Here is a 26,130-nt window from a genome sequence, read left to right as displayed (position 1 = left end):
TATGCAGCTGAAGTTGCATCATAATTTTGAATGGCTTACGTCATTAGATGGGTGAATATATCATGGAAACTAGAGCCAATCAACATTTTTTAGGGTCATTTTCGTTTTCAGCACCCCAAAATTATGTAAGATTAGCTAATTTTATGCCCAAAACTTTTTACCTGTTGAACAGTGTTATCAGCCTTTAGTTGAGTGTTGAGGAGCACCCAGTACAGACGTTTACGACACTTAAGTTTAAGTCCAAATCTTTCTTGATACAGAGAAGCCAACGCATTGTTGGGGAACTGCCTCCCCCTTCCTCAAGAAGGAAACGGTTTGGATTCTCTTGATCAATAAAAACTTGGACTAAAACTTCTTAAGTGTCATCAATTTTGTACCCCGTGGTCAACAGGACATAAAATAAGGACACTCTCTCCAGCAGAGAAGCATACCAAACGAACCAAAGGGAGGTTTTCATCTGCACAATAAAGGTGCTGCAACAGATGGCATCTCTTTATCTGAATGCTCTGAAATAAACCGATACTAAGAAAAAAGTATTGCGTATCCTAGAGGGAAAGGGCCGCATATTATGGCTATGGGATCTTGTTCTTGTCTCGGGGTGCTACCTCTCTGATGGTCTCATACAGTAGATATAAGAATGGGAACAGCTTGCTGGTCCTCTCCCTTCCACTTCCAGATGACATCACAGCTGTTGACCTCAGATCCCCTAGCATTATTGGAGCCCTGGATACCACCAGTGCGGCCGAATGGTCCATGGATAACAACGCCCACAGAGGTACAGTTGCAAGAAAAAGTATGTGAACCCCTTGGGATTCCATGGAGTTTTGCATGAATTGGGCATAAAATGTGCTCTGAACGTCATCTAAGTCACAACAATAGAAGAACACAGTCTGCTGAACATAATACTACACAAACATTAGATGTTGCCATGGTTTAATTGCACATAACATGTAAACATTCACAGTGCAGGGAGGAAAAAGTATGTGAACCTTTGGACTTAATAACTGGTTGACCCTCCTTTGGCAGCAATAACCTCAACCAAACGTTTCCTGTAGTTGCAGATCGGACCTGCACAACGATCTGGAGTCATTTTGGACCACTCCTCTTCACAAAACTGTTTCAGTGTAGCAACATTCTTGGCATGTCTGGTGTGAATCGCTCTCTTAAGGTCATGCCACAGCATTTCAATGGGGTTGAGGTCAGGACTCTGACTGGGCCACTCCAGAAGGCGTATTCTGTGCTGTTGCAGCCATTGTTTTGTTGCATTACTTGTAATTCCACGTAATCCCAAGGGGTTCACATACTTTTTCTTGCAACTGTATCTACCAGACGTGGAGCAAATTGAGCATTGAGGAGCCTGTATCATGTGATCCATCATACTGTTTTTGTGGTTTGCTCTTATTACATTTTTTTTTTTATTTAAATATTTTGCTCTTATTACATTTAATAAATGGTTTTATTCAGCTTACTACACTCAGATGAGCGCTGTTGTGTTCCCATATCTTTACCACAGACAGGGGCGGACAGACAACTCATGGGGCCCCCGGGCAATAGGGGATCATGGGGCCCCTGTGTCCTTGCCCAAACTCAAAAAAGCCTATGAAAAAGGTACCAGGGGCATCTCATGGGGCCCCCTACTGACCCCGGGCCCTCGGGCAGTGCCCAAGTTTCCAAATGGTAGGTCCACCCCTGACCACAGAGGAGCTTCAACTCTGACAGCTGGCATCTATTTGGACAGTAGCCTTTGGATTTTATATTCAGAACTTTATTTATGGATTTCAATTATTCTTGAGGACTATTTATATATTTTACATTTCCATTGGTGCCTCCTTTTACTGAATCCAGAAGCACCACTGAACCCGCTTGTTTTCTTACAATAGATATCCATCTTTGGGTTGAGTGTTGAGGAGCGCCCGGTACAAACGTTCATGACACTTAAGTTTCAGTCTAAATCTTTATTGAACAAGAGAATCCAACTCGTTTTGGGGGAGGTGCCTCACCCTTCCTCAAGAAGGAGGAGGCAATTCATTCAAAGTGGTTGGATTCAGTTGGTCATAAAAATTTGATCTTAAACTTCCTAAGTTTCATCAACTTTTTTACCCTGTGGTCAATAGGACAGGAAATAAGGGCAGTCCCTCAGGGAAGCAAGGAAACAAATGCACAAGTTTAGAAACGACCTTGTTCTTGTCTTGGGCTGCTACCTCTGTGATGATCTTAAAAGAAGGCGTACAATAGATATCCATGTTTGGGTTGAGTGTTGAGGAGCGCCCGATACAAAAGTTCATGACACTTAAGTTTCAGTCCAAATCTTTATTGATCAAGAGAATCCACCTCGTTTTAGGGGAACTACCTCCCCCTTCCTCAAGAAGGGGGAGGCAATTGCTCCGAAACAGGCTGGATTCTCTTGGTCAATAAAAATTTGCACTCAAACTCCTTAAAGTGTTACTAAATCCACAACAGTAAAATCAGTCTGTATATGCAGTAAAGCATGCTTGTTATACTCACTGTGGAAACTAAGGGGTTAATCCGCTGCATTGTGTAGAAACTCTGTTTGATCCTGTCTTCTCTGATCCTCCCCTTCTTCCAGTGTCCCCCTCTGATCTCCTGATAAGACATATCGTGTGGAGTCACTCTGCACATGCTCAGTTTGGTGTGTATTGATAGAGAGGTTTTTTTTTTTCTTGGGAGAGTGCATGTGATCAGCAAAGAGCCAAACAACACTGTCCAAACAGGTCAGGAGTCCTGCATCCTCCTAGAGCAGAATTAAAACTCCTCCTACAAGCTTTAACATATGCTTGGCTGGACACTGATAGAAGTCACAAGACTGCTATATACTGCTGATGAGAAAAGGTATTGAGCAATTAATATTTACTAAAATAATTGCACTTCCATGTTCTGTGTACTGTGGGAGAGCATATATAGTGAATGCGGGGTCCGGGGAGAGCGGATATAGTGAATGCAGGGTCCGGGGAGAGCGGATATAGTGAATGCAGGGTCCGGGGAGAGCAGATATAGTGAATACAGGGTCTGGGGAGAGCAGATATAGTGAATGCAGGGTCCGGGGAGAGCGGATATAGTGAATGCAGGGTCCGGGGAGAGCGGATATAGTGAATGCAGGGTCCAGGGAGAGCGGATATAGTGTATGCAGGGTCCAAGGAGAGCGAATATAGTGAATGCAGGGTCCAAGGAGAGCGGATATAGTGAATTCGGGGTCCGGGGAGAGCGGATATAGTGAATGCAGGGTCCGGGGAGAGCGGATATAGTGAATGCAGGGTCCAGGGAGAGCGGAAATAGTGAATGCGGGGTCCAGGGAGAGCGGATATAGTGAATGCAGGGTCCAAGGAGAGCGAATATAGTGAATGCAGGGTCCAAGGAGAGCGAATATAGTGAATGCAGGGTCCAAGGAGAGCGGATATAGTGAATGCAGGGTCCGGGGAGAGCAGATATAGTGAATGCGGGGTCCGGGGAGAGCGGATATAGTGAATGCAGAGTCCGGGGAGCGAGGATATAGTGAATGCGGGGTCTGGGGAGACTGGATATAGTGAATGCGGGGTCCGGGGAGACCAGATATAGTGAATGCAGGGTCCGGGGAGAGCGGATATAGTGAATGCGGGGTCCGGGGAGACTGGATATAGTGAATGCGGGGTCCGGGGAGAGCGGATATAGTGAATGCGGGGTCCGGGGAGACTGGATATAGTGAATGCAGGGTCCGGAGAGACCGGATATAGTGAATGCGGGATCCGGGGAGAGCGGATATAGTGAATGCGGGGTCCGGGGAGAGTGGATATAGTGAATGCAGAGTCCGGGGAGAGCGGATATAGTGAATGCTGGGTCCGGGGAGAGTGGATATAGTGAATGCAGAGTCCGGGGAGCGAGGATATAGTGAATGCGGGGTCCGGGGAGACTGGATATAGTGAATGCGGGGTCCGGGGAGAGCGGATATAGTGAATGCGGGGTCCGGGGAGAGCGGATATAGTGAATGCTGGGTCCGGGGAGAGTGGATATAGTGAATGCAGAGTCCGGGGAGCGAGGATATAGTGAATGCGGGGTCCGGGGAGACTGGATATAGTGAATGCGGGGTCCGGGGAGAGCGGATATAGTGAATGCGGGGTCCGGGGAGAGCGGATATAGTGAATGCAGGGTCCGGGGAGAGCGGATATAGTGAATGCAGAGTCCGGGGAGCGAGGATATAGTGAATGCGGGGTCCGGGGAGACTGGATATAGTGAATGCGGGGTCCGGGGAGAGCGGATATAGTGAATGCGGGGTCCGGGGAGAGCGGATATAGTGAATGCAGGGTCAGGGATTTAGTAACACTTTAAGTGTCATCAACCTTTGTTCCCTGTGGTCAATAGGACAGGAAATAAGGGCAGTCCCTGAAGCAGGGAAAGCAGAAACAAATGCACCAACGTAGACTAGACCTTGTCTTGGGCTGCTTCTTCTCTTATGGTCTCAAAAGAAGACGTACAGTAGATAACCAGCTTTGGGTTGAGTGTTGAGGAGCGCCCGGTACAGAAGTTCATGACACTTATGTTTAAGTCCAAATCTTTATTGATCAAGAGAATCCAACTCGTTTGGGGGAACTACCCCAACCTTTTCTTCAGGGCCATCAGATTGGATGCCTTTCAAACTGTTGCAAGGTACGCGGCTCAAACGTCTTAAGTTTCATCAGTCTAATATCGTTCATTTAAATGCCACCGCGCCAATGCGCCATGCTGGAAGTCATGTATTGCATTGCACTGTCAAAATATGCTGCATACAAAAAAAAGTGTGTAGGGGCAAATTCAAATGAGTGGCACCTCATCCTTTTGGATAGAACGTATAGGGATTAGAACCCCTTTCAGGTTTTTCTTGCTGTCTGTGTCTCTATTAGGGAGATTCTCAAATTTTGGGTTGTCACCAGAACAGGAAAGGAGGGGAAATCTTCCAATAGGGACACTAGGTTTGGTGACAACCAGGGATTGTCTCACTTTGGAGGGACTGGTTCTCGTTTCCTGTTGTGGCTTGGAGACAGGAAGTGAAGGGAAATCTACTCAATGGGACAAAGATGGCAAAAAGAAAATGCCTCAGTTTCACAGTGTAGTCCCTGTCCATGGTGCTGAAATGATTCACGAGTTTAAAATATGAGGCTTAGGCTGGGTTCACACTAATGTGGTGCGGTAGATCACGTGGTTCGCACAGGAACCGCACCACATTACTGTGTGAATCACATGCGATTTGTGTGCGATCGGAGCCGTACATTGTGTATGGCTCTAACTGCACTTCACCCGCATCAAAAAGGTGCAGGACCTTTTTTTGGGTTCGCACTAGAATCGGATCGCACAGATATTCACACCTATGTGATCCAATTCTGCACATCGCACCGCGTTTTGCGGACTGATTTCGGGTTGTTGTTAACATACACACCCGCATCGGTTCGCATGAAGGGGGTGCGATTTTGATGCGGTGAGGAATTCGCACAGAAAACGCTGCACATTCCGCACCGCATCAGCGTGAACCTGGGCTAAGTGCCCTATCTTTCCTTTTCTTTTTTTTTTTCTTTTCTTTCTTTTCCTTTCCATTTCCTTGTCTTTTTTCTTTCTTTCAGTTCTTTTTTTTTTTCTTTCTTGACTTTCTGTTCTTTCTTTTTTTCTTTCTTTTCTTTCCTTTCCTTTCCATGTCCTTGTCTTTTTTTCTTTCTTTCTTTTTCTTTCTGTTCTTCCTTTTTTAAGTGCCCTTTCTTTCCTTTTCTTTTTTTTTTTCTTTTCTTTCTTTTCCTTTCCATTTCCTTGTCTTTTTTCTTTCTTTCAGTTCTTTTTTTTTTTCTTTCTTGACTTTCTGTTCTTTCTTTTTTTCTTTCTTTTCTTTCCTTTCCTTTCCATTTCCTTGTCTCTTTTTCTTTCTTTCAGTTATTTTTTTCTTTTTCTTTCTTTCTTTCTTTCTTTCTTTCTTTCTTTCTTTCTCTCTTTCTTTCTCTCTTTCTTTCTCTCTCTCTCTCTTTCTCTTTCTCTCTTTCTCTCTCTTTCTTTCTTTCTTTCTTTCTTTCTCTCTCTCTCTCTTTCTCTTTCTCTCTCTCTCTCTCTCTTTCTCTCTCTCTCTCTCTCTTTCTTTCTTTCTTTCTTTCTTTCTTTCTTTCTCTCTTTCTTTTTTTCTTTCCCCATCATCCTTCTTTTTCCAAAGCAGGTTGTGCCTGATGTACCATGTACTTGTATGAAAAAGTATCTTATTCTCTTTGTATTGCTTCCTTTGTATGAAATCCCTGGCATTACTGCCAGACCCTCTGCTTTCCTATTAAAGACTGACCACACTAGGAATGAAAGTGCAGCGTGGTCAGTTCTCTATCTGTGCTGGGAACTCAGCCTGCTCTTCTCCAGTGATCAGACTTCAGCTGACAGCCCCCCTCCCCACACAGCCATTCACTGGGAAGACCAGTGTGCTGCTTTTTCTCTTCCCTAGCTAAGTACCCTGTCTTTTTTTCTTTTCTTTCTTTTCTTTACTTTCCTTTCTATTTCCTTTCTTTTCTTTTCTTGTCTTTTTTTTTCTTTCAATTCCTTCTTTTTTTTCTTTCTTTCTTGTCTTTTTGTTCTTTCTTTTCTTTATTTTTTTAAATGTATTTTATTTTCTGTTCCTTCTTTATTTTACTTTCTGTTCTTTCTTTCTTTTCTTTCTTTCCCCATCATCCTTCTTTTTCAGAAGCAGCTTGTGCCTGATGTACCATGTACTTGTATGAAAAAGTATCTTGTTCTCTTTGTATTGCTTCCTTTGTATGAAATCCCTGGCATTACTGCCAGTCCCTCTGCTTTCCTATTAAAGACTGACCACACTAGGAATGAAAATGCAGCGTGGTCAGTTCTCTATCTGTGCTGGGAACTCAGCCTGCTCTTCTCCAGTGATCAGACTTCTGCTGACAGCCCCCCTCTCCACACAGCCATTCAGTGGGATGACTAGTGTGCTGCTGTTTCTCCTCCCTAGGTTATATATGCAGCTGAGAACAGAGGGTATGTGATCACTTATAAAAAAAAGGGGGAAAGCATGTGTATAGTGTGTTTTTATATCTATACATACATGTTTGCCTTCCATTTCTATTTTAAACCGAATGAGCTGTTTTACAAGATGAGGGTTCACATATACTGTAAGTACTACTACCATGGGGTACCTCGTAGGCTTTCCAGCACCATCCTAGATTGCATAGAGAATATTTTAGCTCGGGGGTCCCAAAACTATAATCTGGCCCTCAGCATGTAGCAACTCCTATATAATGGGGGACTTGTGATGTGAAACGGGGACTCTGATATACGAGGAAAAGAGGGGGCTTCTGAAGTGATGGGGGGAACTTCTGATGTAAAAGGCTGGATTGACTTTTTGTTACATTGTATCTTTCTTTATAAAACGTTTCCACTGTTAAAAAAAGTGGAGGGGGGCCTTGATGTAAAAGGGAGGACTTTGATGTGATGGGGGGGCCTTTTGATTTGATGGATGGACTTCTGATGTGAAAGGGGGGGCCTTGGTGTGAGAGTGGGACTCTAAACTGATATGTGGGTTCCAATTTGAAAGGGAGATCTGATGTGAAAGGGGGGTCTCTGATGGAAAGGGTAGGGGGCTCTGATGTGACAGAAGACATTCTGATATTAAAGAGGGGCTACTGATGTGATGGGAGGGGGGGGATTTCTTATGTAAACGTCGGGACTGTCTTTTTGTTACATTGTAATTTACTGTAATAGTTCTTAATAAATCTTTTTCAATGGTAAAAAAGGGGGGAGGCCTTGATGTAAAAGGGGTACTGTGAAGTGAAAGGGGTGACTCTGATGTGAAAAGGGGACACCGAGGGAAAAGGGGGGCTCTAATAGAAAGAAGGGGGGTTCTGATATTATAGGAGACTTACTGATGTAAAGGGCAGGACTGTATTTTTGTTACATTGTATCTTAAAAATCCTTAATAGAACTCCACTGTTAAAAAGAAGAGGGGGGAGCGGTTGGTGTAAAAGGGGGACCTTGATGTGAAAGGGGGGGCTTCTGATTTGATGGATGAACTTCTGATCTGAAAGGGGGGCCTTGATGTGAGAGTGGGACTCTAAACTGATATGGGGGTTCCAATTTGAAAGGGAGATGTGATGTGAAAGGGGGGTCTCTGATGGAAAGGGTAGGGGGCACTGATGTGACAGCAGACATTCTGATATTAAAGGGGGGCTACTGATGTAAACGTCAGGACTGTCTTTTTTTTACATTGTAGCTTACTGTGATAGTTCTTAATAAATCTTTTTCAATGGTAAAAAAAGGGGGGAGGCCTTGATGTAAAAGGGGTACTGTGAAGTGAAAGGGGGGACTCTGATGTGAAAAGGGGACACCGAGGGTAAATGGGCTCTGATAGAAAGGAGGGGGGTTCTGATATTATAGGAGACTTTCTGTTGTAAAGGGCAGGACCAGGGGTGGACTGACAACTCATGGGGCCCCTGGGCAATAGGGGATCATGGGGCCCCTGTGTCCTTGCCCAAACTCAAAAAAGCCTATGAAAAAGGTAGCAGGGGCATCTCATGGGGCCCCCTACTGACCCCGGGCCCTCGGGCAGTGCCCGAGTTTCCAAATGGTCAGTCCGCCCCTGGTCTTGTCTGGTTTACATAAAGATGTGCAAACTTTGTAATAACCCAACTGTGTGTGCTCAACAATGTGATCAAATCTATTAACACTGTACGCATGCTTAAAATTAAACTCTTTGGAAAAAAAAGCCATCCACCATCCCTGCCCCCCTTCTGATTGAACCCCTCGAATGTCGTTACTTCATTCACATCCCTTTAAAAATCATTTTCCTGCAAATGAGGTTCCGGCATGAGATTAACGGCGCTCATTTAGTTGAGCCCTTAAGCCTGAGATTACGATGTGTTGGCGGATATAATTTGATGAGTGTTTCTTCTGAAGCCAATTACAGAACAATGCCGCCATTACATTTCCGATAAAACGTGTTTATGTATTTATGTCTTTTCTCGTTTCAGGAGCCGGTGGCTGGACACCGCTGGAGTCTAATGGGAAGCAATGGCTGCAGGTAGATCTGGGAGAAAGATTCAACATTACGGGGGCGGCGACACAGGGCAGATACGGGAGTTCCGATTGGGTGACGCGATTTAGTGTGATGTTCAGTGACACGGGGCGCAACTGGAGACCGTACCACCATGACAACACCATCTGGGTAGGACTTGGCATTCTAATGCTTTTTAACTTTTTTTATGTCATCAGGAGTGTTACTGTAGATCAGGGGTCTCCAAACATTTCCAACAAAGAGTCAGCATACGGTCCTTCAGACTTTAGGAGGGCCAGATTAGGGACAGTGAGGATAGAAAATGTCCTGGACCCAGCGTCAGTGAGAGTAGACATGGCCTCAGGGTTGATGGTCAGTAGGAGGAGGAGTGTCCCATCATTGGTTCTAGTGGGAAGAATAGTACACCATCATTGGTTCTAGTGGGAAGAATAGTACACCATCATTGGTTCTAGTGGGAAGAATAGTACACCATCATTGGTTCTAGTGGGAAGAATAGTACACCATCATTGGTTCTAGTGGGAAGAATAGTACACCATCATTGGTTCCAGTGGGAAGAATAGTACACCATCATTGGTTCTAGTGGAAAGAATTGTACACCATCATTGGTTCTAGTGAGAAGAATAGTACACCATCATTGGTTCTAGTGGGAAGAATAGTACACCATCATTGGTTCTAGTGGGAAGAATAGTACACCATCATTGGTTCCAGTGGGAAGAATAGTACACCATCATTGGTTCTAGTGGAAAGAATTGTACACCATCATTGGTTCTAGTGAGAAGAATAGTACACCATCATTGGTTCTAGTGGGAAGAATAGTACACCATCATTGGTTCTAGTGGGAAGAATAGTACACCATCATTGGTTCTAGTGAGAAGAATAGTACACCATCATTGGTTCTAGTGGAAAGAATTGTACACCATCATTGGTTCTAGTGAGAAGAATAGTACACCATCATCGGTTCTAGTGGGAAGAATAGTACACCATCATTGGTTCCAGTGGGAAGAGTAGTACACCATCATCGGTTCCAGTGGGAAGAGTAGTACACCATCATTGGTTTTAGTAGGAGGAATATTACATCATCATCGGTTCCAGTGGGAAGAATAGTACACCATCATTGGTTCTAGTGGGAAGAATAGTACACCATCATTGGTTCTAGTGGGAAGAATTGTACACCATCATTGGTTCTAGTGGGAAGAATAGTACATCATCATTGGTTCTAGTGCGAAGAATAGTACACCATCATTGGTTCTAGTGGGAAGAATAGTACACCATCATTGGTTCTAGGGGAAGAATATTACACCATCATTGGTTCTAGGGGAAGAATAGTACACCATCATTGGTTCTAGGGGAAGAATAGTACACCATCATTGGTTCCAGTGGGAAGAATAGTACACCATCATTGGTTCCAGTGGGAAGAGTAGTACACCATCATTGGTTCTAGTGGGAAGAATAGTACACCATCATTGGTTCTAGTGGGAAGAATAGTACACCATCATTGGTTCTAGGGGGAAGAATAGTACACCATCATTGGTTCTAGTGGGAAGAATAGTACATCATCATTGGTTCTAGTGGGAAGAATAGTACACCATCATTGGTTCTAGTGGGAAGAATAGTACACCATCATTGGTTCTAGGGGAAGAATAGTACACCATCATTGGTTCTAGGGGAAGAATAGTACACCATCATTGGTTCTAGTGGGAAGAATAGTACACCATCATTGGTTCTAGAGGGAAGAATAGTACACCATCATTGGTTCCAGTGGGAAGAGTAGTACACCATCATTGGTTCTAGTGGGAAGAATAGTACACCATCATTGGTTCTAGGGGGAGGAATATTACATCATCATTGGTTCTAGTGGGAAGAATAGTACACCATCATTGGTTCTAGTGGGAAGAATAGTACACCATCATTGGTTCTAGTGGGAAGAATAGTACACCATCATCGATTCAAATGGGAAGAGTAGTACACCATCATTGGTTCTAGTGGGAAGAATAGTACACCATCATTGGTTCTAGTGGGAGGAATATTACATCATCATTGGTTCTAGTGGGAAGAATAGTACACAATCATTGGTTCCAGTGGGGAAGAATAGTACACCATCATTGGTTCCAGTGGGAAGAATAGTACACCATCATTGGTTCTAGTCAGATGAATAATGCACCATCATTGGTTCTAGTGGGAAGAATATTACACCATCATTGATTCAAGTGGGAAGAATAGTACACCATCATTGGTTTTAGTAGGAGGAATATTACATCATCATTGGTTCTAGTGGAAAGAATAGTACACCATCATTGGTTCTAGTGGGAAGAATAGTACACCATCATTGGTTCTAGAGGGAAGAATAGTACACCATCATTGGTTCTAAGGGGAAGAATAGTACACCATCATTGGTTCTAGTGGGAAGAATAGTACACCATCATTGGTTCTAGTGGAAAGAATTGTACACCATCATTGGTTCTAGTGAGAAGAATAGTACACCATCATTGGTTCTAGTAGGAAGAATAGTACACCATCATTGGTTCTAGGGGGAAGAGTAGTACACCATCATTGGTTCTAGTGGGAAGAATAGTACACCATCATTGATTCAAGTGGGAAGAATAGTACACCATCATTGGTTCTAGTGGGAAGAATAGTACACCATCATTGATTCAAGTGGGAAGAATTGTACACCATCATTGGTTCTAGTGGGAAGAATAGTACACCATCATTGGTTCTAGTGGGAAGAATAGTACACCATCATTGGTTCTAGTGGGAAGAATAGTGCACCATCATTGGTTCTAGTGGGAAGAATAGTACACCATCATTGGTTCTAGTGGGAAGAATATTACACCATCATTGGTTCTAGTGGGAAGAATAGTACACCATCATTGGTTCTAGTGAGAAGAATAGTACACCATCATTGGTTCTAGTGGGAAGAATAGTACACCATCATTGGTTCTAGTGGGAAGAATAGTGCACCATCATTGGTTCTAGTGGGAAGAATAGTACACCATCATTGGTTCTAGTCGGAAGAATAGTACACCATCATTGGTTCTAGTGGGCAGAATAGTACACCATCATTGGTTCTAGTGGGAAGAATAGTACACCATCATTGGTTCTAGGGGGAAGAATAGTACACCATCATTGGTTCTAGTGAGAAGAATAGTACACCATCATTGGTTCTAGTGAGAAGAATAGTACACCATCATTGGTTTCAATGGAAGACATGCTGCCCCATTGTTGGTCTCAGTGGGAGGAATAGTGCCCCAAGGGCCTGATAAAGGGTAGCAAAGGGTCATATCCACCCCTTGAGCTGCAGTTTGGAGACCCCTGCTGTAGACTGTAAATTGTTCCTTATTATTTAGTCAGTATTTTCAGAGCTCGTTATTATTATTATTATTATACAGGATTTATGGCGCCAACAGTTTGCTCAACGCTTTACAATATAAAGGGAGACAATACAGTTACAATACTGATCAATACAGAAGGAATGGGAGGGCCCTGCTCATGGAGCTTACAATCTAATGTGCTGGGGAGGGGGGCACACAGGCAGCAGAGGGAATCCAATTGGAGGGGGTGATCAGTGAGGCAGGTTGGGGAAAATTACTGGAACTGATCTTTGGTTGCTCTCCCTGCAGCAGTTGAAAGCCAATGGATGGAGGATGCAAATCTGAGCAACTATATTGCGTACTATCACCTAGATAAAATGGAATAAAATAGTTTGGAGGATGTCCCGCCACTTAACCAGTCTCTAACAGGGGCGGACTGACAACTCATAGGGCCCCCGGGCAATAAGCAATAATGGGGCAACCGTGTGCTTGCCCACACTCAAACCACACACAAAAAAGCCTATGAAAGGTACCAGGGGCATCTCATGGGGCCCCCTACTTACCCCGGGCCCTCGGGCAGTGCCCTAGTGCACGAATGGTCAGTCCGCCCCTGGTCTCTAATTGATGAAGGGCTAGCCGATTGATGATCGATAACGTCTGACACTCACCATAAACGCGATTGCATATCAAGTTTGGATGGGCTACGATATCTGGGGGGGGGGGCACTGAACTGGGGGAGGTCTTTCCTCTGGAGCACGTGGTGACACTTCAGTGAAGTTATTCTTGCACTTTATTCAATCAATTATTGTCATTCGCTCAACTTTTGCACTTTATCACAATTTTTAATTTTCTTTTGGTTGACTTTTTTTTAAGTATTTGTGCATTTGATGAATTAGAATTTTATGTTATTGATTTGTTTCACATATTCATATTTATTTGCTTTCAGTATAATATTTCTTTAACCATAATTTGTCACTGTGTTATATATAATATTTTTTCTTTTGCGCTGCTTTCGCTTGTCATAATAAAGCACCTAATATTGCTGGCTTGTTCAAGCAGGTTCGGTTTTCTCTGTTTGTTGTTCTGTTTGGGAATCTATTTTCCAGTGATTGACAATGCTGCAGTCTCCTTCAACCATACAAGCAGCAATGTGTAACATATCAGTCTTAACTACTTCAACTCCCTCCTCCTTGGCTTGCCTTTACATACGCTATCCCCCCTCCAGTCCATCAAGAATACTGCTGCCAGGCTCATCCACCGTACCAACCGTTCAGTGTCTGCTACCCCTCTCTGCCAATCCCTCCACTGGCCTCCACTCAGTGTCCTCCACCCCTCTCTGCCAATCCCTCCACTGGCCTCCACTCAGTGTCCTCCACCCCTTTTTGCCAATCCCTCCACTGGCCTCCACTCAGTGTCCTCCACCCCTCTCTGCCAATCCCTCCACTGGCCTCCACTCAGTGTCCTCCACCCCTCTCTGCCAATCCCTCCACTGGCCTCCACTCAGTGTCCTCCACCCCTCTCTGCCAATCCCTCCACTGGCCTCCACTCAGTGTCCTCCACCCCTTTCTGCCAATCCCTCCACTGGATTCCTCTCAGTGTCCTCCACCCCTCTCTGCCAATCCCTCCACTGGCCTCCACTCAGTGTCCTCCACCCCTTTCTGCCAATCCCTCCACTGGATTCCTCTCAGTGTCCTCCATCCCTCTCTGCCAATCTCTCCACTGGCCTCCACTCAGTGCCCTCCACCACTTTCTGCCAATCCCTCCACTTGCCTCCACTCAGTGTCCTCCACCCCTCTCTGCCAATCCCTCCACTGGCCTCCACTCAGTGTCCTCCACCCCTTTCTGCCAATCCCTCCACTGGCCTCCACTCAGTGTCCTCCACCCCTTTCTGCCATTCCCTCCACTGGCCTCCACTCAGTGTCCTCCACCCCTCTCTGCCAATCCCTCCACTGGCTTCCACTCGCTCAACAAATAAAATTCAAAATACTAACAACAACTTACAAAGCCATCCACAACTCTGCCCCCGGCTACATCACCAATCTGGTCTCAAAATATCAACTAAACCGCTCTCTTTGATCCTCCCAAGACCTTCTGCTCTTTAGTTCCCGTGTCACCTCCTCCCATGCTCGCCTCCAGGACTTCTCCCATCCTATGGAATTCTCTACCCCAATCTGTCCGGCCGTCTCCTATTCTATTCACCTTTAGACGATCCCTGAAAACCTTTCTCTTTAAAGGAGTCTGTCCTGCTTCTACCTAGTAAACCGCCATTTATTTCCTCCATCAGCTCATCCCCCCCACAGCTATTACCTTTTGTATCACTCAACCCTTCCTCCTAGATTGTAAGCTCCCAGGATCAGGGCCCTCTGTTTCCTCTTCTACCAAATTGTATTGTAACTGTATTGTCTACCTTCAATTTGTAAAGCGCTGAGCAAACTGTTGGCGCGATATAAATCCTGTATAATAATAATAATAATAATCTTGGAGTTAATTGTAGTTTGATTCAGTCCATTCACAGTATGGTGAACATTCTATACTGGGGATCCATTCTGATATGTTTCCTGATTGTAACAAATGTGTAAATATATACTTGTGCAATGGATAATGGTCATGTGCCAGCTCCCGGTCATTAGGATCAATGGACCATTGTTGGAAACAAGCTCTTCAAGTGTAATATCGGTCAATGACATTTGCCGCTGTGCTTGATCTCATGAGTTTTTATGAAACTGCTGAATGATTGATTGTGAGACAGTCTTTGTGTTTTGCAAAAACAATATTGATAGATTTAATTTGGATGTCAAAATTGGTAATATATTGGGGTTGATTTACTAAAGGCAAATAGACCATGCAGTCTACAAGTGCAGTTGCTCTGGAGCTTAGTGAATGAGGTGAAGATTAACTTTTGCACAGAATACTTAAAGACATGCAAGGAAAATTAAAAAAACAAACAAAATAAAAACAGCATTTGTGCTTTCACATGATTGGATGATGGAAGCTATCAGAGGTTCTGCTTATTTACTAAGCTCTGGCGCAAATTCACTTACAAGTGTACCGTCTATTTGCCTTTAGTAAATCAACCCCATTATCTTATTCATACAGTACAGGACATGGGCAAAGTGTTCATAGACCCTGGGCTACTGGTTTGTATCTTGGTTGGTTTGGTTTTGTGATTTTATTAAGGGGCTTAGAACTTGAATGGGGTTGAGGGGTGTATCGGATGCCCAAGGAAACTGCAAACTTGAGGACAAGGTTCTTAGCAACTATGTACAGATGTGGACAAAAATAATCTCTCCCAGCAAAGCAACCTCAGATGAGAAGCTAGATAGGTTTTCCACCTGACTGCCCTCTCCCCTTATCTTGCCCAAGGGGTGTAGGAGTACTCACACTGTCCTCTCCTGAATGGGTTAATGGGTTGGTGGCTGCCTTCAGGATTTTCGCAGGGCCGGCTCCTTCCCTGCTGCTCAGGTTGTCCTCCCTTGGAGACAGTGGTACAGTGGAGATCTTCTTCTTCAGCACCTGCCTGTAATTAGGCCCCCTCTCGGCCCCCTCGGCACCTGCCTGTAGGTAGGCCCCCTCTCGGATAATACTTACACTATCCTCTCCTGAATGGGTTAATGGGTTGGTGGCAGCCTTCAGGATTTTCACCGGACCGGCTCCTTCCCTGCTGCTCAGGTTGTCCTCCCTTGGAGACAGTGGTACAGTGGAGATCTTCTTCTTCAGCACCTGCCTGTAGGTAGGCCCCCTCTCGGCCCCTCAGCACCTGCCTGTAGGTAGGCCCCCTCTCGGATAGTACTCACACTATCCTCTGCTGAATGGGTTAATGGGTTGGTGGCTGCCTTCAGGATTTTCACCGGGCCGGCTCCTTCCACGCTGCTCAGGTTGTCCTCCCTTGGAGACAAGGGTACAGTGGAGATCCTCTTCTTTAGCACCTGCCTGTAGGTAGGCCCCCTCTCAGGCTCCACACTGCAGCCTCTCACTCCATCTTCCACTTGACACTGCTTCCCTCCACCCAGGCTCTATGATACTTATGTGTTGCCTTGGTCACCATGCCCAGTCTCCTGCCAGGGGAATGGCCAAGGTCCTTTAAGTATGCAGATCCAAACTTCTTCACCTCCTCCATCCTTCCTACAAGAAGCTCGCAGGTTTCTGCAGAGGTGGGAGGGCTCCAGAAGCCCTGACCTTCAGAACCTCCCTAGCCTGTTCTGAGGTGAACTCCTACCTCACACACAGGCTACTCAGACTAAAAAAAAAACCTACCTAGCTAACCTGGAGGGCGCTACTTCTGAAAGAGTAAGATTTTACTGCACTTATATTCACATGGGGTCTTAGCGTATCTGGCTGACCCCCGTTGGAGTACTGTAGTCAGAAAGGTTATATCTGAGACAGTCACAGTTATTATCACATTTATTCATGGGGGGGGGCTAGAAACCTGGAGCTTAAAATGTTATGTATGAAAGAGCTATATTTCATAGCACTTATGTTCACATTGGGTCAAAATATCTGGATGCCCCCCTTTGATATTTCCTAGTACTTATATTCACAGGATGTCTTAGCGTACTTGGTTGCCCCAGGGGCGGACTGACCGTTTGGAAACTCGGGCACTGCCCGAGGGCCCGGATCAGTAGGGGGCCCCATGAGATGCCCCTGGTACTTTTTTCATAGGCTTTTTTGAGTTTGGGCAAGGACACAGGGGCCCCCTGATCCCCTATTGCCCGGGGGCCCCATGATTTGTCAGTCCGCCCCTGGGTTGCCCCCATGTTGGTAGGGTGTCACAGACAAAAAACTTGGGCGTACTTACAGAGGGATTTTATGCATGAATGCATCTCCATTTCTCAAAGTTAGACACAATTAGGCTGACATTTCGTCTATGCTTAGCTTTCTTCATCAGAAAAAAAAAATGCGAAAGTTTTATTTATCGTTGGAGAGCTTTGCTAAAAGGCGTTAAATGCATTTTCTTTCTCATTGTATTGGTGATGTTAATGCAAATGGAGCCCAGACGAGCCGATGGTGTGGTCTTCCCTAAAAGCCGCACTTTCTTCTCTTTTACTCTAAGGAAACAAACTAAAAAGGAATTTTCCTTACAGCTATATGTCTCGGGGAATATTAAAGTCGGTGCCGCTTACAGCGCCTTGGGATTGAAATAGATGGTGAAGGAGTGCGCCATCAATTATGCAGCATTAAGAGTTTTCAAGATGCTTTATTGTGCAGGACCTCCTACGATGCAGCTCTTAATAATGCCACACATTTAGCTGTCTTCGTGATCTGCACTTACTTTCATCCTCGTGGAATTTCCATTTAGTTGCGTGGTGTGGGTTTCTTTTTTTTTTAGTTCTGATGATTCAGCTAAGAAATCTGAAAAGTTTCAAAGTTTTCATCTACGGTAAGTGAGCCTGTCAGGGTAGAAATATAGAAGATGTCATTGGCGTCTTGTTTTTGAAAATGCCGTCATCATTGTTATTGCTGTATTGCTAGTGAGTTCCTGCCGAGGCTGATATACTAGGAGTAGTTGACTGAGCAAGGTGAATACATTGAAGCTGTGCTTACTGCAGAACATTGAAGAAGTGTTCAGTGCAATCACCAAATCATGTACAGTTGCAAGAAAAAGTATGTGAACCCCTTGGGATTACGTGGAGTTTTGCATGAATTGGGCAAAAATGTGCTCTGAACGTCATCTAAGTCACAACAATAGAAGAACACAGTCTGCTGAACATAATACTACACAAACATTAGATGTTGCCATGGTTTAATTGCACATAACATGTAAACATTCACAGTGCAGGGAGGAAAAAGTATGTGAACCCCTTGGGATTACGTGGAGTTTTGCATGAATTGGGCATAAAATGTGCTCTGAACGTCATCTAAGTCACAACAATAGAAGAACACAGTCTGCTGAACATAATACTACACAAACATTAGATGTTGCCATGGTTTAATTGCACATAACATGTAAACATTCACAGTGCAGGGAGGAAAAAGTATGTGAACCCCTTGGGATTACGTGGAGTTTTGCATGAATTGGGCAAAAATGTGCTCTGAACGTCATCTAAGTCACAACAATAGAAGAACACAGTCTGCTGAACATAATACTACACAAACATTAGATGTTGCCATGGTTTAATTGCACATAACATGTAAACATTCACAGTGCAGGGAGGAAAAAGTATGTGAACCCCTTGGGATTACGTGGAGTTTTGCATGAATTGGGCATAAAATGTGCTCTGAACGTCATCTAAGTCACAACAATAGAAGAACACAGTCTGCTGAACATAATACTACACAAACATTAGATGTTGCCATGGTTTAATTGCACATAACATGTAAACATTCACAGTGCAGGGAGGAAAAAGTATGTGAACCTTTGGACTTAATAACTGGTTGACCCTCCTTTGGCAGCAATAACCTCAACCAAACGTTTCCTGTAGTTGCAGATCAGACCTGCACAACGATCTGGAGTCATTTTGGACCACTCCTCTTCACAAAACTGTTTCAGTGTAGCAATATTCTTGGGATGTCTGATGTGAATCGCTCTCTTAAGGTCATGCCACAGCATTTCAATCGGGTTGAGGTCAGGACTCTGACTGGGCCACTCCAGAAGGCGTATTGTGTGCTGTTGCAGCCATTGTTTTGTTGAATTACTTGTATGCTTTGGGTCATTGTCCTGTTGCATCACCCATCCTCTGCGGAGCTTCAGTTGGCGGACAGATGGTCGTACGTTTTCCTGCAAAATGTCTTGATAAACTCTGGAATTCATTTTCCCATCAATGACAACAATCCGTCCAGGCCCTGAGGCAGCAAAGCAGCCCCAAACCATGATGCTCTCTCCGCCATGTTTCACAGTGGGGATGAGGTTTTGATGTTGGTGTGCTGTGCCTTTTTTTCTCCACACATAGTGTTGTGTGTTCTTCCCAAACAACTCAATCTTGGTTTCATCTGTCCACAGTATATTTTGCCAGTAGTGCTGTGGAACATCCAGGTGCTCTTTTGCAAACTTCAAACGTGCTGCAATATTCTTTTTGGCCAGCAATGGCTTCCTCCGTGGTGTCCTCCCATGTACTCCATTCTTGTTTAATGTTTTCCTTATTGTAGATGTGTCAACAAAAATGTTAGCATGTGCCAGAGATTTCTGTAGGTCTTTAGCTGACACTCTGGGATTCTTCTTTACCTCATGCAGCATTCTGCGCTGTGCTCTTGCAGTCATTTTTACAGGACGACCACGCCTAGGGAGAGTAGCAACAGTGCTAAACTTTCTCCATTTGTAGACAGTCTGTCTTACCGTGGACACATGAACATCAAGGCTTTTGGAGATACTTTTGTAACCCTTTCCAGCTTCATGCAAGTCAACAATTCTTGATTGTAGGTCTTCTGAGAGCTCTTTTCTGCGAGGCATGGTTCACATCAGACAGTGCTTCTTGAAACCAGTAAACCCAAAACAGGTGTGTGTTTTTTAAGGGCAGGACAGCTGTAAGCAACACATCCAATATCATCACACTGATTGGAGTCAAGGTTGGTTCACTCCTGGCTCCAATTAGCTCTGGGAGAAGTCATTAAGCTAGGGCCTCACACACTTTTTCCTCCCTGCACTGTGAATGTTTACATGTTATGTGCAATTAAACCATGGCAACATCTAATGTTTGTGTAGTATTATGTTCAGCAGACTGTGTTCTTCTATTGTTGTGACTTAGATAACGTTCAGAGCACATTTTATGCCCAATTCATGCAAAACTCCACGTAATCCCAAGGGGTTCACATACTTTTTCTTGCAACTGTACAAGGAAAAGCCACCATTTTGCTTTATTTCCAAGTGCATGATTAAAATTTAAAGAGGCACCATTACTTTTTCGGGGGAATTTGTGGCAAAGTTACAGTTCCTCCTGATAACCCACCTGCCCCACAAGGCATACTCTCCCATCCAAGTCCCCTAAACCAAGTATGTGACCTTCCGCATGTGACAGTGCTCAAGGCATGATGGGCCAGTCACCAGCCCCCAAAACTGTCATGGTCTCCTGAAAGCTCAACTACCTGCCCAGCAAGGTATACTCACCCATCCACACTCCTTCACTGTCTGCACACTCAGTTAGAGCTCTTGCTCCATTTCTCAAAGTGGGGGTTCTATGTATGATGGAGCATGTGATCTTGTCCATGTGAAAGTGCTCAAGCCTGAGTAGCCAATATGCAGGTGGGGGTTCTAGGTATGGAGGAACATTTGTCAGTGCTCAAGTCTAAGGAGCCAATTGCCTGACCCAAACACTTTCATGGTCTCCTGATAACCCACCTGCCCAGCAGGGTATACTCACCCATCTATGCACCCTCACTGCCTCCACACACCATCAGAGCCCTCACCCTCACCCTCACCCTTTTTTTTTAAAGTTGTGCCACACTGAACTGCATGGTGTTGCAGCAGCAGTTTGGCACACAAAAATATGCCGTCTTCACTTGTTGTGTGGGGCTGCCATTGAGAATTAAAGCACCCCCATGCATCTGCTAAAGAGCAGCACGTTTGTCTGCAGGTCAGGAATGCACACGACTTTGCACACATTCTCTACCCACAGTAATGTGAACCTAACCTTAGATATAAGTACAACAGGGTAGCCACTGGCAGGCCCTCAGCATCTCTGGTTAAGCCTGAGGGGCCACTTGCCAAGTCCAAAGACTGTCATGGTCTCCTGATAGCCTACCTGCCTAGCAAGGTTTACTCACCCATCTATGCACCCTCACCACCTCCACACTCCATCAGAGCTCTTGCTGCGTTGCTTCGAGTGGGGGTTCTAGGTATGGAGGTACATGTGACCTTCCTCATTTGACACTGCTTTGACCTGAGTGGCCAATCACCAAGTCCAAACACTGTCATAGCCTTTTGATAACCCACCTGCTTATCAAGATATACTAATCCATTTGCACGTCCTCCCTGCCCCCACACTCCATTAGAACCCTTGCTCTGTTTCTCTGAGTGGGGATTCTAGATACGGAGGAGCATGTGACCTTTCCCATGTGACTGCCAAGGTCTTCTGATGACCCAAATACTAAGCAAGGTATACACACTCATCCACACTCCCTCACTGCCTTCACACTCCATCAGAGCCCTTGCTCTATTGCTCCGAGTGGGGGTTCTAGGTATGGAGGAACAATTGCCAGGCCCAAACACTATCATGGTCTCCTGATAGCCACCTGCCAAGCAAGGTATACTAGCCAGTTCACACTTGCTTACTACTTCTGCACTCCATTAGAGGCCTTGCTACATTGCTCCAAGTGAAGGTTCTGTGTATAGAGAGCATGTGAGCAACTATGATTGGTCAATTACTCTGATCCCTCCTGCAAGCTCTAAGGAAGGAAGGGAAGAAGAGCGGGACCATCATATCCCTGGACTGCTGCACCAGCTGCATGGGTGTTAGTAACCGCCTAGCGGGGCCTCTAGCAGTCCACAGGACAGGATTCCCCAGGGCGTGGAGTCTAAGCCTCAGTCTGCTTGTTCACCAGGGCCCCTGCTGGTGGGGATGGGCTTGGAGCAGACAGGGACCAGGTTGCGGCCCCCGAGTACACCCGTCCATGGTAGAGAGATCCGCCAGGGGTATGTGCAGGTAGAGAGCCTGACGTGAAGAGGTGGAAGACGGGATCCGAGCGGGATGGATGGCGGAGTAGTAAGCGTGGTCAAATGGGCCGGGTCGGTAACAGTGGGATCAGCGTAGTACAAGGCGGCAGGCAGAAGAATAGTCAGGTCACTCGCTGGGGTCGGTAACAGAAGTTCCGATCAGGTATGGGGATTATCCAGAAGAGAGGTCAAACTAGCCAGGGGGTCAGAGCAGGAGAAGTCAGCGGAGGTCAGGTTCAGGCAAGGTCAGCAACGAATCTCGAATAGCAGGAACACAGGAGCAAAGATCAGACCATACGGCAACTTGTGTCTGTGCAGGGCTGGTTTAAGTAGCCCGCCCTGCACCTGACAGGCGCAGTCCAGGTCCTAGTGCCTGCCCAGCACCATCATATGTGCCGGGTGCGCCTGGGTCCTAGTGCCCTGCTGCCTGCATGTCTTGACAGACACCTACGCATGTGCAGACCCATGCGTCCCGATGGTCCCTGACAATGGGCAGTGACAGCTGATCGCCCATGGAGGTAAGTGTAACAGGGACCAGGTGAGTAGGGAGGGCTCAGGGCAGGGGCGGACTGACAATTCATGGGGCCCCCGGGCAATAGGGGATCATGGGGCCGCTGTGTCCTTCCCAAACTCAAAATGCCTATGAAAATGGTACCAGGGGCATCTCATGGGGCCCCCTACTGACCCCCGGCCCTCGGGCAGTGCCTGAGTTTCCAAATGGTCAGTCCGCCCCTTGCTCAGGGTCTTAGTTTACCTTTTAATTTTTTGTGAAATGCTTGGTCTTGGTTTAATTATCCTTTAAGAGTTTGCTAATGATGGTACCATACACTTTACATCATTATAAGGCCCTGTTGAAGGTACACTAAAATCCTAATACGTGTTGGCTCGGATTACGGAACATCTTTGGAACCCTTCATCCATCTTTTCCAGTGTAAAGGATTGCTGCTCTGGATTGAAGAGGACCACCCACCTTTTGTTGTGCCATATTAAAGTAAAAACTTGTCAGATGTCTTGACTTTTCCCAACTCTATCGAAAAGCAAACAAAAAGCTGTCAGGAGTTAGGATTTAAACCGATCACTTTCATGCATCTGTCTTGAAAATCTTGTACGTAAGCTATAATTTCCCTCTAAGTACCCAGAATTATAAACATGGGCTATTCCTCTTCAAGAACCCACGCCCATCGGCCATCTGTCAGCAGATCCACAGCACTAATTAAACATGCAATTTCCAAACTTGGCATCTCTGCTGCAAATAAACTATTTCTGATTGGGGAGTGTGCTGGTCGGGTCTGGATGCGGGGAGGTTAAAGCTTTCCTCCAAACAAACGTTATCATTCATTTGCTCTCGGCAAACATTTTGCACAGATTAGCCAAGTTAGTTCACAGAGATAAACAGTCTGTAAACAGCGGAACATGCCGTGGTGCGCCCTCTGTGACCGTGTAGTGGGCTGCCCTACATGTAATGCGCAGGAAAGTGCGGAAAAGGAACCAAATCACAGATGCACACTCGGAGCCTAAATCAAGCAAGACCAGTAAAAGCCTTGGGCCGGGACAAGGGGTGGGCGGGAGGAGCAGATGCCTTGGGCACAGCAGAACATGGGGGCAGAGAATGGACACAGGAGAGTAAACCCATTCTTCGGCATGCATTAACAGTGGGGGTGCAGTACTGCATCCTTGCCCTGGGCTTGTCCCGGTACTGCTTGGTTCAGATTTGTGTGGCTCCATTCCATGTGTAGGGCAGCCCATTAATTCAGAAAAAAGTCCCTGACCTTTTTCTTCTTAAATTGTGCCACACTGAACCACAGGGTGCTGCAGAGCCATGCAATTTTGCGCACGTGAAAATGCGCTATGTTGGCCGATGCATGGTGGTGCCATTAAGAAATAATGGCAGCTCCGTGCATCTTTTGAAGAGCAGCACTTCTGTCTGCAGGTTGGGGATGCACACAATTTTGTATGTGTCCCCTACCAGGGGTGGACTGACCATTTGGAAACTCGGGCACTGCCCGAGGGCCCAGGGTCAGTAGGGGGCCCCATGAGATGCCCCTGGTACCTTTTTCATAGGCTTTTGTGAGTTTGGGCAAGGATACAGGGGCCCCATGATCCCCTATTGCCCGGGGGCCCCATGAATTGTCAGCCCGCCCCTGTCCCCTACACACAATAATGTAAACCTGACCAAAACTGAAGGGCCCCAGGGTAGCCGTTGGTTGGCCCTCAGCATTTCTTTATAACGAGATATGAAAGAAAAATTGGCAATTGTGTTAGGAGATTTGTATAGGCATGGTCTGAATTTACAACCAAACTTTCTTACTCCCCTCTAGATCATATCCCAGCATTAATTTCCCTTTTATCTTGTTCCTGTCATGATAAACAGTTTTTATCACTCCCTATGACATCATCTCCGGCTTTTAAAATTTCTTGCAGGGGCAGCTGAGTGGAGAGTCATTCATAACCACATCCCCAGAACTACATCTCCCAAGAGCCTATTCTCTATGCTCAGTGTGTAGGCATTTTTATTTATACTCACCAGCCACTTCATTGGGTACATCTTGCTAGTACCGGGTTGGACCCCCTTTTGCCTTTAGAACTGCCTTAGGCATAGATGCAACAAGGTGTTGGAAACATTCCTCAGAGATTTTGGTCCATATTGACATGAATTACTGTTGCCTTTCTATCGTCTAGAACCAGTCTGCCCATTCTCCTCTGACCTCTGACATCAACAAGGCATTTTCATCCACACAACTGCCGCTCACTGGATATTTTCTCTTTTTTGGACCATTCTCTGTAAACCCTAGAGATAGTTGTGTGTGAAAATCCCAGTAGATCAGCAGTTTTCTATATACTCAGACCAGCCCGTCTGGCACCAACAATCATGCCACGTTCAAAGTCACTTAACCACTTGAGCTCCAGAGGATTTACCCCCCTTAATGACCACGCCTCTTTTTGCTACTCGGCGCTGCACTAATTCAACTGATAATTGCGCGGTCATGCAATGCTGCACCCAAACAAAATATACATCCTTTTTTTCACACAAATAGAGCTTTCTTTCGGTGTAATTTGATCACCTGTGCGCTTTTTATTTTTCACGCTATAAACAAAAAAAGGCCAAACATTTGGAAGAAAAACAATATTTTTTACTTTCAGCTATAAAAAATATATAGTAAACTCAAAGTTGGTTATAAATTTAGGCCAAAATGTATTCTGCTCCATGTTTTTGGTAAAAAAAATCCCAATAAGTGTATATTGATTGCTTTTTGTGGAAGTTATAGCGTCTACAAACTATGGTATAAATACTGCAATTTACGCCATTTTTCTGCTATACAGCGCTGCGCTAGTTTAACGGACAATTGCGCGGTCATGCAATACGGTACATAAATGAAATTTACATCCTTTTTTTCCCCACAAATTGAGCTTTCTTTCTGTGGTATTTGATCGCCTGTGCGGTTTTTATTTTTGCGCTATAAAAAAAAGGCTGACAATTTTGAGGAAAAAAAACAATATTTTGGACTTTTTGCTATAAAACATGTCCAGTAAAAAAAAATGCAAAAATCAAATTTAGTCATAAATTTCTGCCAAAATGCATTCTGTGACATGTCTTTGCTAAAAAAAAAACCCAATACGTGTAAATTAATTGGTTTACGTGAAAGTTATAGCGTTTACAAATGGCGGGAAAGATACTGGGATTTTTAGGGGTTTTATTATACTAATAATTGCGGCGATCAGCGAATTATGGCGGCGATCAGCAACTTATGACAGCGATCAGCGACTTATGGCGGGATTGTGGCGGACATTCTGACATTGGGGGGTACTGACTTGGGGTCACTGACATCCCCAAAAACACTAATACAGTGATCAGTGCAAAAAAAAAAACACTGACACTGTACTAATGGCACTGGGGAGGAAGGGGTTAACTTTATTTTGCAGGGAAGGGTTATAGGAGTGAGGGGAGTGTTCTACTAGGGGGCGGGGGGGTGTACTGGACGGGACAAGGCTGATCGAGAAAGTGAAACTGTTCTTTCTCGATCAGCTCATCCTCGAGCTGACAGGGAAGTGACAGACAGCACAGCTACTGCAGCTGTGCTGTCTGTCACTGTTTGCCGCCGATTGCCGGGAAACAGCCACTAAGGAGCGGCTGTGACCCGGCGACTCACATCTGCGGCGGTGATCGGCTAGACAGATAGGGCGGCGGCGCGCCTCGTGTGCGCCCCCTATTTGTTTACAAAACACACGTT

The 26,130-nt window shown here is 45.3% G+C and overlaps 1 protein-coding gene across 1 annotated transcript in view; it reads left to right on the top strand.

The window, feature by feature from the left end:
• The window catches only part of LOC149462256 (contactin-associated protein-like 5), a 577,382-nt gene that overhangs the window by 118,360 nt on the left and 432,892 nt on the right, over positions 1–26,130 (top strand). The window contains exon 3 of the mRNA XM_089677193.1: positions 8,964–9,157. Coding sequence (XP_089533319.1) covers positions 8,964–9,157 — 194 coding nt within the window. The remainder of the gene's footprint in view (positions 1–8,963; positions 9,158–26,130) is intronic.

Source organism: Staurois parvus, unplaced genomic scaffold (genome assembly GCF_062004578.1).
Source record: "Staurois parvus isolate SC_StPar_1 unplaced genomic scaffold, SC_StPar_1.0 ptg000179l, whole genome shotgun sequence".
NCBI classification, from domain to species: Eukaryota; Metazoa; Chordata; class Amphibia; order Anura; family Ranidae; genus Staurois; species Staurois parvus.
This window is presented reverse-complemented; position numbering and strand designations above follow the sequence as displayed.